Genomic DNA, 15,545 nt, shown 5'->3' on the forward strand with positions numbered 1-15,545 from the left:
AAATTTAAACACAATGTTTATGACCACAAAAGGAAGGTTGGTATTGATTTTGGGAGTTTAGGTCCCAACAGTTTAGGAATAAGGGGCCCAAAGGGTCCCAAAATTAAACATTGTTTGATTTTTATCAAAAATTGAATAATTGGGGGTCTTTTTTTTATTTTAACATTGTTTAAAGACTTTTCAGTAATTTACCCAGCAGCTTGTGCCTAAGGGAAAGTTAGTATTCATTGCAGGCCTTTGTAGAATTTGTTTTTGATCTTTACTGCCTTCACTGTTTTGGTTTTTATACGACCGCAAAATTTGAAAAAATTTTGTCGTATATTGCTATCACGTTGGCTGCGTCGTCGTCGTCGTCGTCCGAAGACTTTTAGTTTTCGCACTCTAACTTTAGTAAAAGTGAATAGAAATCTATGAAATTTTAACACTAGGTTAATGACCACAAAAGGAAGGTTGGGATTGATTTTGGTCCCATCATTTTAGGAATTAGGGGCCAAAAAGGGACCTAAATAAGCATTTTTCTTGGTTTTCGCACCATAACTTTATTTTATGAAATTTAAACACAAGGTTTATGATCATAAAAGGAAGGTTGGTATTGATTTTGGGAGTTTTGGTCCCAACAGTTTAGGAAAAAGGGGCCCAAAGGGTCCCAAAATTAAACATTATTTGATTTTATCAAAAATTGAATAATTGGGGTTCTTTGATATGCCGAATCTAACTGTGTATGTAGATTCTTAATTTTTGGTCCCATTTTCAAACTAATTTACATTAAGGTCCAAAGGGTCCAAAATTAAACTTAGTTTGATTTTGACAAAATTTGAATCGGTTGGGTTCTTTGATATGCTGAATCTAAAAATGTACTTAGATTTTTTATTATTGGCCCAGTTTTCAAGTTGGTCCAAATTGGGGTCCAAAATCAAACTTTGTTTGATTTCATCAAAAAATGGATAAATGGGGTTCTTTGATATGCCAAATCTAACTGTGTATGAAGAATCTTAATTTTTGGTCCTGTTTTCAAATTGGTCTACATTAAAGTCCAAAGGGTCCAAAATTAAACTTAGTTTGATTTTAACAAAAATTGAATTCTTGGGGTTCTTTGATATGCTGAATCCAAATATGTACTTAGATTTTTGATTATGGGCCCAGTTTTCAAGTTGGTCCAAGTCAGGATTCAAAATTATTATATTAAGTATTTTGCAATAGCAAGAAATTTTCAATTGTACAGTATTGTGCAATAGCAAGAAATTTTCAGTTGCACAGTATTGTTCAATAGCAAGAAATCTTCAAGTAACAGTATTGCACAATAGCAAGAAATATCTAATTGCAAAATATTGTGCAATAGCAAGAAATCAAATATGTACTTAGATTTTTGATTATGGGCCCAGTTTTCAAGTTGGTCCAAGTCAGGATTCAAAATTATTATATTAAGTATTTTGCAATAGCAAGAAATCTTCAATTGTACAGTATTGTGCAATAGCAAGAAATTTTCAGTTGCACAGTATTGTTCAATAGCAAGAAATCTTCAAGTAACAGTATTGCACAATAGCAAGAAATATCTAATTGCAAAATATTGTGCAATAGCAAGAAATCAATTAGAGTTATCTTTCTTTGTCCAGAATAGATATTTGTGCAATAGCAAGATATTTTCAATATTTTTTGAAAATTTGAGTTATCTTTCTTTGTCCAGTATAGTAGTTGAATCAACTTGAATCATTGTTTTATATAATATACAATGTATTTTCACTTTTACTACCAACTGATAAATTAAAACAATCTTTACCATTCAGTGATAACAAGCACTGTTTTTTACATTTTAATATTTTATGATGTAATTAAATGAGCAGTTATTGTTGCAAACTCCATTAGAAATTTGAATTGAGATCAGTTTTGGAATAAGGGAAAAGGGGATGTGAAAACAAAATTGGTGGGGGGTGGGGGTGTCAACTTTTCTCATTTCAGATTTTATAAATAAAAAGAAAATTTCTTCAAACTTTTTTTTGAGAGGATTAATATTCAACAGCATAGTGAATTGCTCAAAGGCAAACATGTTTTTTTAAGTTCATTAGACCACATTCATTCTGTGTCAGAAACCTATGCTGTGTCAACTATTTAATCACAATCCAAATTCAGAGCTGAATCCAGCTTGAATGTTGTGTCCATACTTTCCCAAATCATTCAGGGTTCAACCTCTGCGGTCGTATAAAGCTGCGCCCTGCGGAGCATCTGGTTACTCTTTCATTCATGTCTTCATTCATTTTTATTCCTATGTCAAAAATGAATTGGTATCTTCAATGATTATGTTTATAGTCCAAATATATGAGGTTTTATTTTGTTAGTTGGATGATATAGACAAAGCATGGGATGGCAGACAACGTAAATGGAAACCAGAGTCTCTTTACCTTACTGAATCAGCCAGTCGAGCTTCCACTAGAATGAGAGAGTTGTCTTTCCTTAGTAAAGGATCACGTATGTATTGACAATTTTGAAATGCTAAAATTAATATAGTTTGTCAACATTTGATATGTTGAAATTGAGATGATTTTCTTGTTTGAAATATTATCCTTTTTCATGGTCCCTCAAACTAAGGTACTATAAAAATGTCAAGTATTAATTAGACAAAAGATATTTAGCATAAAGGGGTTTTGAAATTTTGCAGTTCAAATTTGAGAGTGCTACATTTCACACTATATATTGATATTTTCATAGTTATGAACTATACAGTTAATGATGGTCAACAGCATGAAAAAGCATGTGGATTTGTGATGTCAAGCTTATGTGCAAAATATTATCTCCTCTGCTAATATATCTTATAAATGTTTTTTTGCAAGATAGTATTAGAATTTAATATTTTTATGCCCCATTTACGGGCATTATGATTTTTGGTCTATCCGTTCGTCTGTCTGATTCAGGTTCAAGTGTTTGGATCAATTTACTGCCAAATTGGAGTTTTAACTCCAATTTCACATTCCACTAAACATAGAAAAGTGTAGTATGAGCTGAGCATCCAAGTATTGTGAACTTATTCTTGATAATTTTAATGCGTATTTATAGTTCCTTAAATTAACCCATAAAACTTTCATATAAATCAGTGTAAATAGTAAAGATTTTATAAGAAATAATTTTTGTTGGTAACTTCAGTAAATTTTTTGAAGTGTAGGTTGCATGGTTAGTTTATATTAAGTGTAACTTCTTCCAGCAATAAGAGGTTTGACTGATCTTTCTGGTACCCTAAGTGGATATGATGAGTACCAGTCAGATTACTTACACAGTGACGAGGATGCTGACATTCACTCAACCATGACAAATTACAAAGAAAAAGGTCAAAGTTTAATGGTTGATGACTATGACCCTGAGTATACCAAAAATTTACTCTTGAATGATTTGATGAAAGAAAATGATGATAAAATTCTTCAAGCAGGAAATCGTGAGATCAGTGATATGTTGATTGAGGATAAAGTTGTTTTGAATCGACCAACCTCAAATAAGGACATGGCTGAAGATGTTGTTATGGAAGATGCAACCACACAGACAATTGACAAGGGAATGTCTCAAAGTCAGAAAAAAATTAATGATCTGGATTCTAACCATGAGGGTATACAGAGTCTAAGCATGTGCGTGAGACTTACAAGTTTACAACTTGTTGCTTAGTGCATGCTTAATGCTTAGAATTAATCATTGTTTGCTTGCCTGTTGTTTGGTGTTTAGTATTTGCATTTGAAGTCTAGATATTTTTTGTATGCTTTGTTATGTTCTATTATAACCAGGATGCTCATGAGGGTATACAGAGTCTGAGCATGTGCAGGAGACTTACAAAGCTTACTACTTGTTGCTAAGTGCATGCATATTATGACTTAATGCTTATAATTATAATCCTTTGTGCTTGCTCGCATGTTGCTTGGTGTTCAGTATTTGCATGACAATGCATGCTTTGTTCTGTTATAATTCTGCAGTAAAACCAAGGTTTATCAGAAATAAGCATGGGTAATCTGCTGGTAGATTTTTCTCTACTGGACTGAATGACAGTTGGAATTCTGTCTTTGGTGTTTTAGCAACCTTTAAAATATTACTGGGGAAGGTCTGGCATGGTTGGTCATGACTTAACTGAATGTTTGTGTAAAAATGACCTTTTTCACAAATTTGATATTAATCTTGGCTTTCATAAAACATAGATTTTACATAGCAACAACCTTTACAGTTATCTCCATTCAAATACCACACTTAGGTTGTGAGTTCGAATCTGGGCTCCTACAAGTGCACTTGACTCCAATCTTAATTGACTAGGATTGTCAGTTTTGAGGTTGGTTGTTTTCTCCAGGCACTCGGGCTTCTTCCACCAATAAAAACTGGCTGCCATGAAATAGCTCAAAAGTGGTGGTTAAAAGTGGCTTAAAAGACCAACAATCAATCAAATACAACATATTAAAATAAATTCCTTTTTAGAAAAATATTTTGATTATAACATTTCCAGAAATGTATTAATAAAATATACCCTCAGATGTTGATAACTTTTGCAAGATATAGGGATCTAAAAAATTAATATCAATGATGTCATTGTTAAAGTCAACTATAAAATTTGGAGTTATCTTACTTTGTCAAGAGTTGTAGTTGAACCAATTCTTTATACATTGTAGTATTTAAATTTCTTTTATTGTTACATTAAAGCAATATTTGCCCTTTGGTGCTTACAAGCACTTTGATTTTAGTTTTGTGTTGTTCATTTATTGGAATTGCTTCTGTAGACACTGTGCTTTTATCTGATATTTTTAAGGGAGAACTAGACATTCAATATTTGAAATTATTATATATTAAAAAAATTATTATATATTATACATGTTATAAAAAGAGGGGGGTTAGAAATCAAAGAAAATTAAATGTAAGCACAAGGATCTCATGTACTGTCTGCAGCTCAAAGAAATGAATACTTCTACAAACAAACAAAAACTAAATATTTTAGATACTTTTGAAAAATTAAGTTGATTGTTCCTCCACCCTTTCCCCCTCTGTTGTGAATTTGTCACATAGAAAATTACTTTTACACAGTATATAAAGAAAGGTTAAATAAAAAGTTGTAATTTTCCTCTCTTATTAATATTATATATAAATATGAAAATTGAATTCAAATTTTATCTTTCTATTTAAAAACAGTATAGACAATTGTTTATAAACCATATACATTTTATTACAAATATTTGCAAACAGCTTTTTAGTTTTAATAATAATACTAAATTTATATATCAACCTAAGCATGCTAAATGACATATCTCATTTCATAAGTGTTAAGAAAATATGTTATATACATAAAGGAAAGAAATGTTATACCACTGTTTGTTTTTACAGTTCCTGATGATTAGAAACATTATAACTTATAGTTAAAAATCAATCAAAGTAACATAGATATTTCAAATCTTTTTAATCGACCATTGTTTTTCTCTCTTAAAATTGATTAAGTAATTTTGGTTAAAATTTTTAGAGTTATCCCCCTTTGCCAAGAGTTGTAGTTATATCCAACCAATTCTTTATACAATGTAATGTTTAAATTTCTTTCATGGATACATTAAAGCAATTTTTACCCTTTGGTGCTCACAAGCAGTTTGATTTTAGCTGGGTGTTGTTCATTCATTGAGATTGATTATGTAGTGCTTGTCATATCATACTAATATATTTAAGGTTACACTTGACATTCACTATTTGAAAGTATAAAAAGAGGGGGAGGGGATAGAAACCCAAGGGATTGAATGGGAGCACAGGGACCTCATCTACTGTGTGCAGCACAAATTGATGATTACTACAACATCAAAAATGATATTACAAATACTTTTGAAAAATTTAGTTGATTGAAAAATTTAACATAACTAGTCATCTTTGAAGATGATGCATTCTGACATCAGACTCTGACTTCTCTTGAACTGAATTTTAATGTGCGTATTGTTATGCTTTTACTTTTCTACATTGGTTAGAGGTATAGGGGGAGGGTTGAGATCTCACAAACATGTTTAACCCCGCCACATTTTTGCGCCTGTCCCAAGTCAGTTTTAATTTTAGTTTCTTGTGTACAATTTGGAAATTAGTATGGCGTTCATTATCACTGAACTAGTATATATTTGTTTAGGGGCCAGCTGAAGGACGCCTCCGGGTGCGGAAATTTCTCGCTACATTGAAGACCTGTTGGTGACCTTCTGCTGTTGTGTTTATTTATTTGGTCAGGTTGTTGTCTCTTTGACACATTCCCCATTTCCATTCTCAATTTTATTGTCTCAACAAAAACAAGAAGAAACAAAAGAAACATTTGTTGATGACATTTAAGTACTGTTAAAAAGAAGATATCTTCAAGTTGAATAGCCTTGACACTTAATAGATAATAATGTTTTTGATTATAACAGATAAGATTATATTATATTTTTGAAACAAAACTAGAGGCCTTTTCTATATGATGACAATAAACACACTATTTATCATATTGAGCAAGCTTTAAGGTAGATCCCTACTTAGATTGATGTGTGGCTTTAAGTGATGAGGTGTGTTTATAATAACTGTTCCGTTAAGGTTGGTTTTATGTTTTATTACTAATTTTGACTTGCTACGTTTTATTTCAATTTACTTACTTTTTCAAATCAATTTAGCTTTGAGAAAATACTGTGAAATCATTTATTTTCGTGGGTATCAATTTTCGTGGATTGGTGAAAACTTGCATTTTCGTGGATATTTGATTTCGTGGTTTTGTCAAAGTGTGCATACAACCCTTTAGAAAAATTGCAGTTCGTGGGACATTTGAATTCGTGGTTCATCAGTACCAACGAAATCCATGAAAATTGGTATCCAACGAAAATTAATGAATCCACAGTAGTCAGAAACTTTCTGGTCAAAAATTTAAAGTAAAGAAACATCCCATATTTAGAAGGGAAAAAAAACATCCCATATTTAGAAGGGAAAAAAAATTTAAGAAATAAAACATTTGGTGTTAGGATGTTATAGTGATACATATAAGAATATTAATGATTGAAATTTGACATTACAGGTACTCCTATTCAGGAACTAGATGAGAATGATGTAGAGCCGTTAAAGATAGAAGATCTGGAAAAGTAAGTACATGTATATGTGATGCAAAAATTTCAAAAGAATGAACAAAAGGAAATGAAAGTAGACCAAGTTTCTTTGAATTAGAGATGAAGAATATAATGAGTATGCATGTATATTTTTACCTCAGAAAAAAAGAAGAAATATGATTAGTCTGTTTACTACTGGGAATTCATTTATTTTCGTGGGTACCAATTTTCGTGGTTTGTGGAAACATGCATATTCATGGATATTTTATTTTGTGGTTTAGGCAAATTTTGCATACATTCCTTTAGAAAATTTGCAATAGTTGAATATTTAAATTCGTGGTTTCCCTGTGTTCCCACATAATCCACGAAAATTGTAATCCAACGAACATATATAATGAATAAACTCATCATAGTTATCAGGATTTAAATTTTATATCCACAGTAAATAGAAAAATGACTATTTTATGTAAGTTATTTTTTCATCCCCTCTCCTCCCCCAGCTCAAAGTGTTCAATATTTCCCCCCCCCCCCCCCCCCCCTCTGTTGTGAATTTGTCACATAGTAAAGCCCTCTCACACAGTACATTAAGAATGGTTTAATGAAACAGTTGTAATGTTTCTGTCTGATTGATATTATATATAAATATGAAAATTGAATACACATTTAATATTTCTACTCTATAAAAGTATAAACCATTGTTAAAATACAATACACTCTATTCTATCACAAGTATTTGAAAGTAAATACTACATTTAACTATGAACTTAAACATGCTAAATGACATATCTCATTTCATAAGTGTTAAGAAAATATGTTATATACATAAAGAAAAGAAATGTTATACCACTGTTTGTTTTAACAGTTCTGGATGATTAGGAACATGTAAACTAATCTAGGTAAAAATCAATCAAAGTAATAAAGATATTTGATATCTATTTAATCTACCTTTGCTTTTCTCTATTTAGTATTATGTTCTTTTGGTAGAAATTTTTGACACAATTGGAAATATTGAACGTAGGAAATAAAAAAAATTAATAGAGAAAAAAACTAGTTGTGTAACGAGTAAAATCATCAAAATACTGAATGCAGATGAAAATTCAAAAATAAAAAGTCACTTATCGAACAAAGCTAGAGTGGGCAATGTAAAAGTTTAATTACATATATTTAGAAAGAAAAGCAAATATGACCATGTGCTTCAAAACTAGGTGGGTTTAAATTCAGGACCAGCTTAAATTGAATATTCTTTCTGCAGTGGGGCTGAAAAAAGAATTCCATCTCCTTCCCTGTTTTGTGATAATAGGTACCAGGATTATAATTTAGTACGCCAGACGGGCGTTTCCTCTACATAAGACTCATCAGTGACGCTCAAATCAAAATATTTATAAAGCCAAACAAGTACAAAGTTTAAGAGCTTTGAGGATTCAAAATTCAAAAAAGTTGTGCCAAATACGGCTAAGTTAATCTATGCCTGGGACAAGAAAATGTGATAAATTTGTTGAGCAGGACATACTGCTATTGACCATATAAAGGAACAGGATATAATGTGAGGGGTAGGGGGTCAAAATCATAATTTTAGAAGAATGCCCAATCCTATAATTTAAAGGGGAAACCAATTTTGATAACTATAAAAGCACTTCACAAAAAAAAAAAATTAGAGCAACATAAACCTCTAGCTGGAAGGGTATGCACATTTTTTTTGGTAGTAATTTATCATTATCATAAAGATGTTTTTGGTTAAGAAGGAAAATGTGAAATGGCCTTCATACATGTCAAATATAACTAAAAAAGATTTTTCAAATCCCCAATTTTTTAAACTGCAACAACCAGCATGCAATCAAGAAATCAATTATATTTTCTAGCTTTTTTAATTAATTTTTAATTTGATGTTTTTAATTTAGCGGTCTAATCCTGACCATCACTTCATGCATGTCAAAGTCTTAATCTTTTTTATCTGTGCAAAAGTAGCAGAGTTTAAATATAGGTTTCCTAAAGTTTATAAAAATATTTAAAAAAAGAAGTAAACAAATTTGGTAAAAAGACTTATAAGAACACTTAAATCTGTTTTATCTCTGCAAAATTACCCGAGTTTAAATAAGTTTCTTTATAAAATATAAAAAGGGACTTAATATTTTATAAAAGAAGCTATAAGAACACTTCAATACTTGTAAACATTGATCAGCCCTTTTATGCATTGTAACTTGGACATTTTCAAGTGTTGAGTGTGTTGTGAACAAGTATTTAAATAAACACCTTAATTATCTCATAATCTGTAATATTCTTGATAAAATCTGGGCTATTTAATTCAATACATAGTACTACAAGAACATATGTTAAAAACTTTAAACAAAGGTATAAAGATGTGGTTGTTATTAAAAGAAATGTGTGAACATTTTTTTTCCTTAGTTTTTTTGTACATTTTGTAAGTGCAATGTCTTAATTGAAAAAGTGTAAAAATGTGCTTAAAGGATATTTTTTCAAGAAATGGAAGTGTGAATTAGAATTCAGTAAAAAATAGAAATGGAAATTCGAATTGAGAAAATATTGCGTTATTTGGAATCATCAAGTGAATGTATATACTACACAAATCCACCCAGGTGAGAATGATTCTTTTGTTTTAATTGATCAGTGAAGGTGAGCTTATATTTATACAATTTATTATTAATTATGTCAACACAAAGTCACCGATCAATATTGTAAGTTTAAAAATTCTAATTGTTTTAAAAATTCTAATTGTTTTGTTTTGGCTGTTAGATATAATAAATTTATATGATATCTTTTTAAATCATTGAGTAAATTATTTCTATTTGATATTTTTGTTTTCTGATTGTATTTGGGTTCTTCTTTTAGACTAGGGGGGGGGGGGGGGAGGGGATGTATTTGTTGTTTTATGTTTTCTTATTGTATTTGGGTTCTTCTTGTAGACTAGGGGGGATCTATTTGTTGTTTTATGTTTTCTGATTGTATTTGGGTTCTTCTTGTAGACTAGGGGGGATCTATTTGTTGTTTTATGTTTTCTGATTGTATTTGGGTTCTTCTTGTAGACTAGGGGGGATCTATTTGTTGTTTTATGTTTTCTTATTGTTTTTAGATTCTTCTCATGGACTGACAATATTTTTTTTTTTTGTTGTTTTTGTTTCAACATTGTATTTGGATTCTTTATGTAAACCGAAGGACTAAATTCATCATATTTTATTATTCGTTATGATATGATTCTAATATTTCTTATTCATATTTTATTGATATGTTGTTTCCCAGAGTATATACATGTAGTACACTTAATGTTAGACAAATCCCCAATCAATCCATTTATATGCTTATGCTCCTGTAGAAAGGCAACAGGGCAATAAAATTTACCCATCCCTGACCATTCTATGTGATCCATGTTCGAATGATGGCTTATCATCTTCCTGTTTACCTTATGAATTTGTTCACCGTTTGTAAATTTTCTGTTTACAAAAGTATAAATTTTTCCAAATACTAAGGATTTTCTAATCCCAAGCATATCTGATAACCTTAGATGTACTTGGCACAACTTTTTGGAACTTTTGGGTCCTCCATACTCTTCAACTTTGTACTTTTTTGGCTTTATAACTATTTTGATCTGAGCATCAATAAAGAGTCTCATGAAGATGAAACGCATATTTGGTGTATTAAATTATAAGCCTGGCCGGTACGTTTGATCTGGCCGGTACGTTTGATAACTAATTATACTAATGTAAACTTGCACATGTGAATGAAATTTTTGTCCCTTTAAAAAAAAAAAACATTTACAAATGAAGGCTTTCTGTAATTTGAATCTTCATGTGCACATAGTCTGTTGGTACATTTATCTCCTCACAGATGGATGGACAATTTTTTCATGAAATCCAAACTTTTAAAAGCTGAATTTTTTGTATATTTCGTAGAATAAAAACACAAGGACAGTTATCAGACAGATCTAGTAGGTCCAGCAATAGAAGTAGACGGGGTGTCAAGTAAGTAACAAATGTTAAGAATATACCATTGAAATATATATTATATTTTTTTGGATGTAAGCAATTTCAATCAAAATTAAAAATATGTTTGTAATGACCATTTGGGGTGTGTGTGTGGGGTGGGGAGCCATACCTACCCTTTCATATCATAATTATACCCCCCCCCCCCCCTTTAAATATACCCCCGCTTTAAAAAAGGGGGGTATACTGTTTTACCTCTGTCTGTCAGTCCGTCTGTCCCATGAATATTTTTTGTCGCATTTTTCTCAGGAACTACAATTCAAGGATTTCTGAAATTTGGTTTCAGAGTTTATCTAAGTCAGCTATACCGTGTGATGCGTTTTCAGATTGATCACTTTACAACTTCCTGTTTACCGAACACTTGTATGATTTTACACATGATAGCCAAGTTGAAAATTTCATCACATTTTTCTCAGGAACTACTATACAAGGATTTCTGAAATTTGGTTTCAGGATTTATATAAGTCAGCTATACCGTGTGATGCGTTTTCAGATTCATCACTGGACAACTTCCTGTTTACCGAACACTTGTATATTTTTACACTATTTATATTATCCACTTGCGGCGGGGGTATCATCAGTGAGCAGTAGCTCGCAGTTTCACTTGTTTTAATTGATTCTAATGGAATGAAGCTTTCCTAGGATGGTAATACTATAGATGATGGAGGACAGATGAATAACTAGTCTATTTTTTACAATAATGTATATAAATCTGTAGTGGCAGTATATTAAAACTTAAACATAAAAAAGTTGCAGAAAATTAAGAATTTTAGATTATTTGAATTTTTAGCTAATTGTTGTACATGTTGAAAAGGTCTTTGTTCTAAATTATATCGTCATATAAATAAAGGGTTGTAAAAACAATACTGATTTACTGGTTATATATTAGAAATGGTCAGCCAGAAATATTAAATTTGCCTGGACAAGGGTTTCTGGCAAGAGATGAGCCTATTTTACACAACAAGGAGGGGACAACTTACAGTGCAGAGGAGGAGGACTTGTAAGATGGTTTGAGTGTGAAAATTTAATTTCAAACCTCTTGTGTGTAACTTAAATCTGACCTCAGTGTGAAAATTTAATATCAGACCTTTTGTGTGGACTTCAGTGTGAAAACTTGATATCCAACCTTTTGTGTGTAACTTAAGTTAGACCTCAGTGTGAAAATGTAATCTCACATTTTGTGTGTTAACTTAATATTAGACTTCAATGTGAAAATTTAATATCAGACTTTATTGTGAAAATGTGATTTCAAACCTTCTTTTTTTTTTTTTTTTTAATAAACCAGATCTAGAGCTCAGTGTGAATATTCAATATCACCTTTTATGTGTACCTTAATATTAGACTTTAGTGTGATATTTTAATTTTGAACCTCATTGTGTAAATTAATATCAATCTGAATTTATTTTTTTAAATCAAATCTCAGTGTCTAAAATCAGACATTGGTGTGTTAATTTTATGTTACACTTCTGTGTGATATCAAACTTAATGTTAGTCAGTGTGAAAGTTGAGATATAGTATAGGTGTTATTACGTACTATATCAAACAATGTGAAATTGAATTTCAAAGTAGTTTTATTATTTAATTGTAGCCTAGAGTGCATATAGTTTAGTATAATCTGACCTTATTAGATAATGGATAGAAACTAAGTGTAATAATTTGAATTTAGATATTTTATGTTTAAATATATCTATCCTTATTTTTATTAGCTCACCTGGTACGAAGGGCCAAGTGAGCTTTTTCTCATCACTTGGCGTCCGTCGTCTGTCGTCGTCCGTCGTCTTTGTCCTGCGTCCGGCGTTAACTTTTACAAAAATCTTCTCCTCTGAAACTACTGGGCCAAATTTAACCAAACTTGGCCACAATCATCATTGAGGTATCTAGTTTAAAAAATGGGTCAGGTGACCTTGCCAACCAACCAAGATGGCGGCCATGGCTAAAAATAGAACATAGGGTAAAATGCAGTTTTTGGCTTATAACTCAAAAACCAAAGCATTTAGAGCAAATCTGACGGGGTAAAATTGTTTATCAGGTTAAGATCTATCTGCTTTGAAATTTTAAGATGAATCTGACATTCCGTTGTTAGGTTGCTGCCCCTGAATCAGTAATTTTAAGGAAATTTTGCTGTTTTTGGTTATTATCTTGAATATTATTAAAGATAGAGAAAAACTGTAAACAGCAATAATGTTCAGCAAAGTAAGATCTACAAATAAGTCAACATGACCAAAATGGTCAGTTGACCACTGTAGGAGTTATTGCCCTTTATAGTCAATTTTTAATCATTTTACGTAAATCTTAGTTATCTTTTAGAAAAATCTTCTCCTCTGAAACTACTGGGCCAAATTAATTGAAACTTGGCCACAATCATCTTTGGGGTATCTAGTATAAAAATTGTGTCCGGTAACTTGGCCAACCAACCAAGATGGCGGCCATGGCTAAAAATAGAACATGGGAGTAAAATGCAGTTTTTGGCTTATAACCCAAAAAACAAAGCATTAAGAGCAAATCTGACAGAGTTGAAATTGTTGATCAGGTCAAGATCTATCTGCCCAGGAATTTTCAGATGAATTGGATCATCGGTTGTTAGGTTGCTGCCCCTAAATTGGTAATTTTGAGGAAATTTTGCTGTTTTTTTGTTATTATCTTGAATATTATTATAGATTGAGATAAACTGTAAACAGCAATAATGTACAGTAAAGTAAGAACTAAAAATGAGTCAACATGACCAAAATAGTCAATTGACCCCCTGAGGAGTTATTGCCCTTCATAGTCATTTTTTAACAATTTTCACAAAATTTGTAGATTTTCACTAACATTTTCCACAGAAACTACTGTTATAGATAGAGATAATTGTAAGCAGCAAAAATGTTTAGTAAAGTAAGATCTTCAAACACATCACCATCACCAAAACACAATTTTGTCATGAATTCATTTGTGTACAATGTTTAATATTAACATAGACCAAGGTGAGCGACACTATAGTTAATTGCTATTTTCAGTGTAAAAAATGTCTGAGTATATAACATATTATAAGTGTTATAATGTCAGATATTTTATGATAGATCCTTAAAATTAGATCTTTTAACGTGTTGTGTGTCACGAAATTACATTAAATGTTCATAACGGAATAAATGGTAGAGAATATTTGTTCCAACAGGAACAGATATTATGACATTGTTTATAACAAAGTTTCCAATGGCACTTCTGTTAGGCGGAACAAATATATGTTGACAGTGGTGGTAAAATTAATAACAGAGACCTCAGTGATACTTTAAAATATATCAAATATGTGCGGTTTTAAAAAAACAAACCTCTTTTCACAAAATTTAAACATCAAACTAAAATTAACTATTTTCATATGGACAGCAATATTTCTTCACTTGTCTAGCAAATGGGAAATTTTGTTTTCTATGAATTGTATATACACACAATATAAAATTTTTGTTACTTTAGTTTCATTGACATTAAACCCTATATCTCCTTTTTTATAAAGTCTGTGTATTTTACAGGTTTGATCCTAGAGATCCTAGTTTATACAGATATTATAAAAACAGACATATCAAAGAAAGAGAAAATGATGGAAAATTCAGTAAGTCAAATATAACATTGCATAATTTTGGAGCACATTTAAGTTTTGTTGTCTTGATTGATCAATTGGAACATGATATAGATAACATATCAAATATACATTGTAAATGTTTTACTAACCTCAGAAGTTAGTTTTTAGTGTAAAATTAAAGTAAAGTTTTGGACTTTAAAAAAAAAGGGGGGGGGGGGGTGAGCATGGTCAATGCTAGAGGTGACTCTCTTGTTAAGTCCTAAAATTTACAAGAAACACAAACCTTTTTCTGAACTACAACAAGCACCATAATGCAATTCTTAAGCATGAAAAATTTCTCTAACCTTCTTTGGCACATTTTTTTTTTTGAATTTTCTGTTAAAAAATCTTTAACTTTTTATTTGATTTGGCCTTTACTACTTCATAAGTGCGCCACTGATAAGTTGTATGAAGAATTTCATTTCTGGCCAAATCTTTTCGATGAGTCCTTGAAAGTAAAATGGTTTCCACAAATGTTTTGTTTTTTTGTTTCCAGTGTAAAATTTAGTAACTAATTTCTTTACATGACTATTTTCGGCCATTACCTTAAAAAAAAACCAATACATTTATAGAAAAACAGCTAGCCATTATCTATGATAAAATTTAGTAGAAGAAATCGTTACTATTATTTGTCAAGTCATTTTAAAATGTGCAGCAAACTGTGAGAAAATAGATTATAACAGATTAAAAGTTTGTTTAGGATGAACATTAAAGAGTATACAAATATAAACGTAATGAAAGAATATGTAACTTTCACTTGCACAAAAAAGAAAAAAACACGATTTGAAACTTTTAATTTCATTATGTAAAAGGTGAAATCAGTATAACTTTTAGATCTTTGCATTTTGGTAAAGGAATCCAGAAAAGCATTTTTTGAATAAAGAAATCTTTTTTGAAATATTTGTGATGAAATCC

The 15,545-nt window shown here is 30.8% G+C and overlaps 1 protein-coding gene across 3 annotated transcripts in view; it reads left to right on the forward strand.

Annotated features, from left to right (window-relative positions):
• The window catches only part of LOC134695011 (uncharacterized), a 101,439-nt gene that overhangs the window by 69,319 nt on the left and 16,575 nt on the right, over positions 1–15,545 (forward strand). The window contains exons 40-44 of one of the 3 annotated variants that reach the window (XM_063556145.1): positions 2,334–2,463; positions 7,013–7,076; positions 10,946–11,014; positions 11,925–12,035; positions 14,542–14,621. In XM_063556145.1, coding sequence (XP_063412215.1) covers positions 2,334–2,463; positions 7,013–7,076; positions 10,946–11,014; positions 11,925–12,035; positions 14,542–14,621 — 454 coding nt within the window. Of the gene's footprint in view, positions 1–2,333; positions 2,464–3,193; positions 3,609–7,012; positions 7,077–10,945; positions 11,015–11,924; positions 12,036–14,541; positions 14,622–15,545 lie in introns of those variants that run through there. The other 2 variants (XM_063556146.1, XM_063556147.1) reach the window with 2 other exon arrangements.

The sequence above is a fragment of the Mytilus trossulus genome, chromosome 13 (genome assembly GCF_036588685.1).
Source record: "Mytilus trossulus isolate FHL-02 chromosome 13, PNRI_Mtr1.1.1.hap1, whole genome shotgun sequence".
NCBI classification, from domain to species: domain Eukaryota; kingdom Metazoa; phylum Mollusca; class Bivalvia; order Mytilida; family Mytilidae; genus Mytilus; species Mytilus trossulus.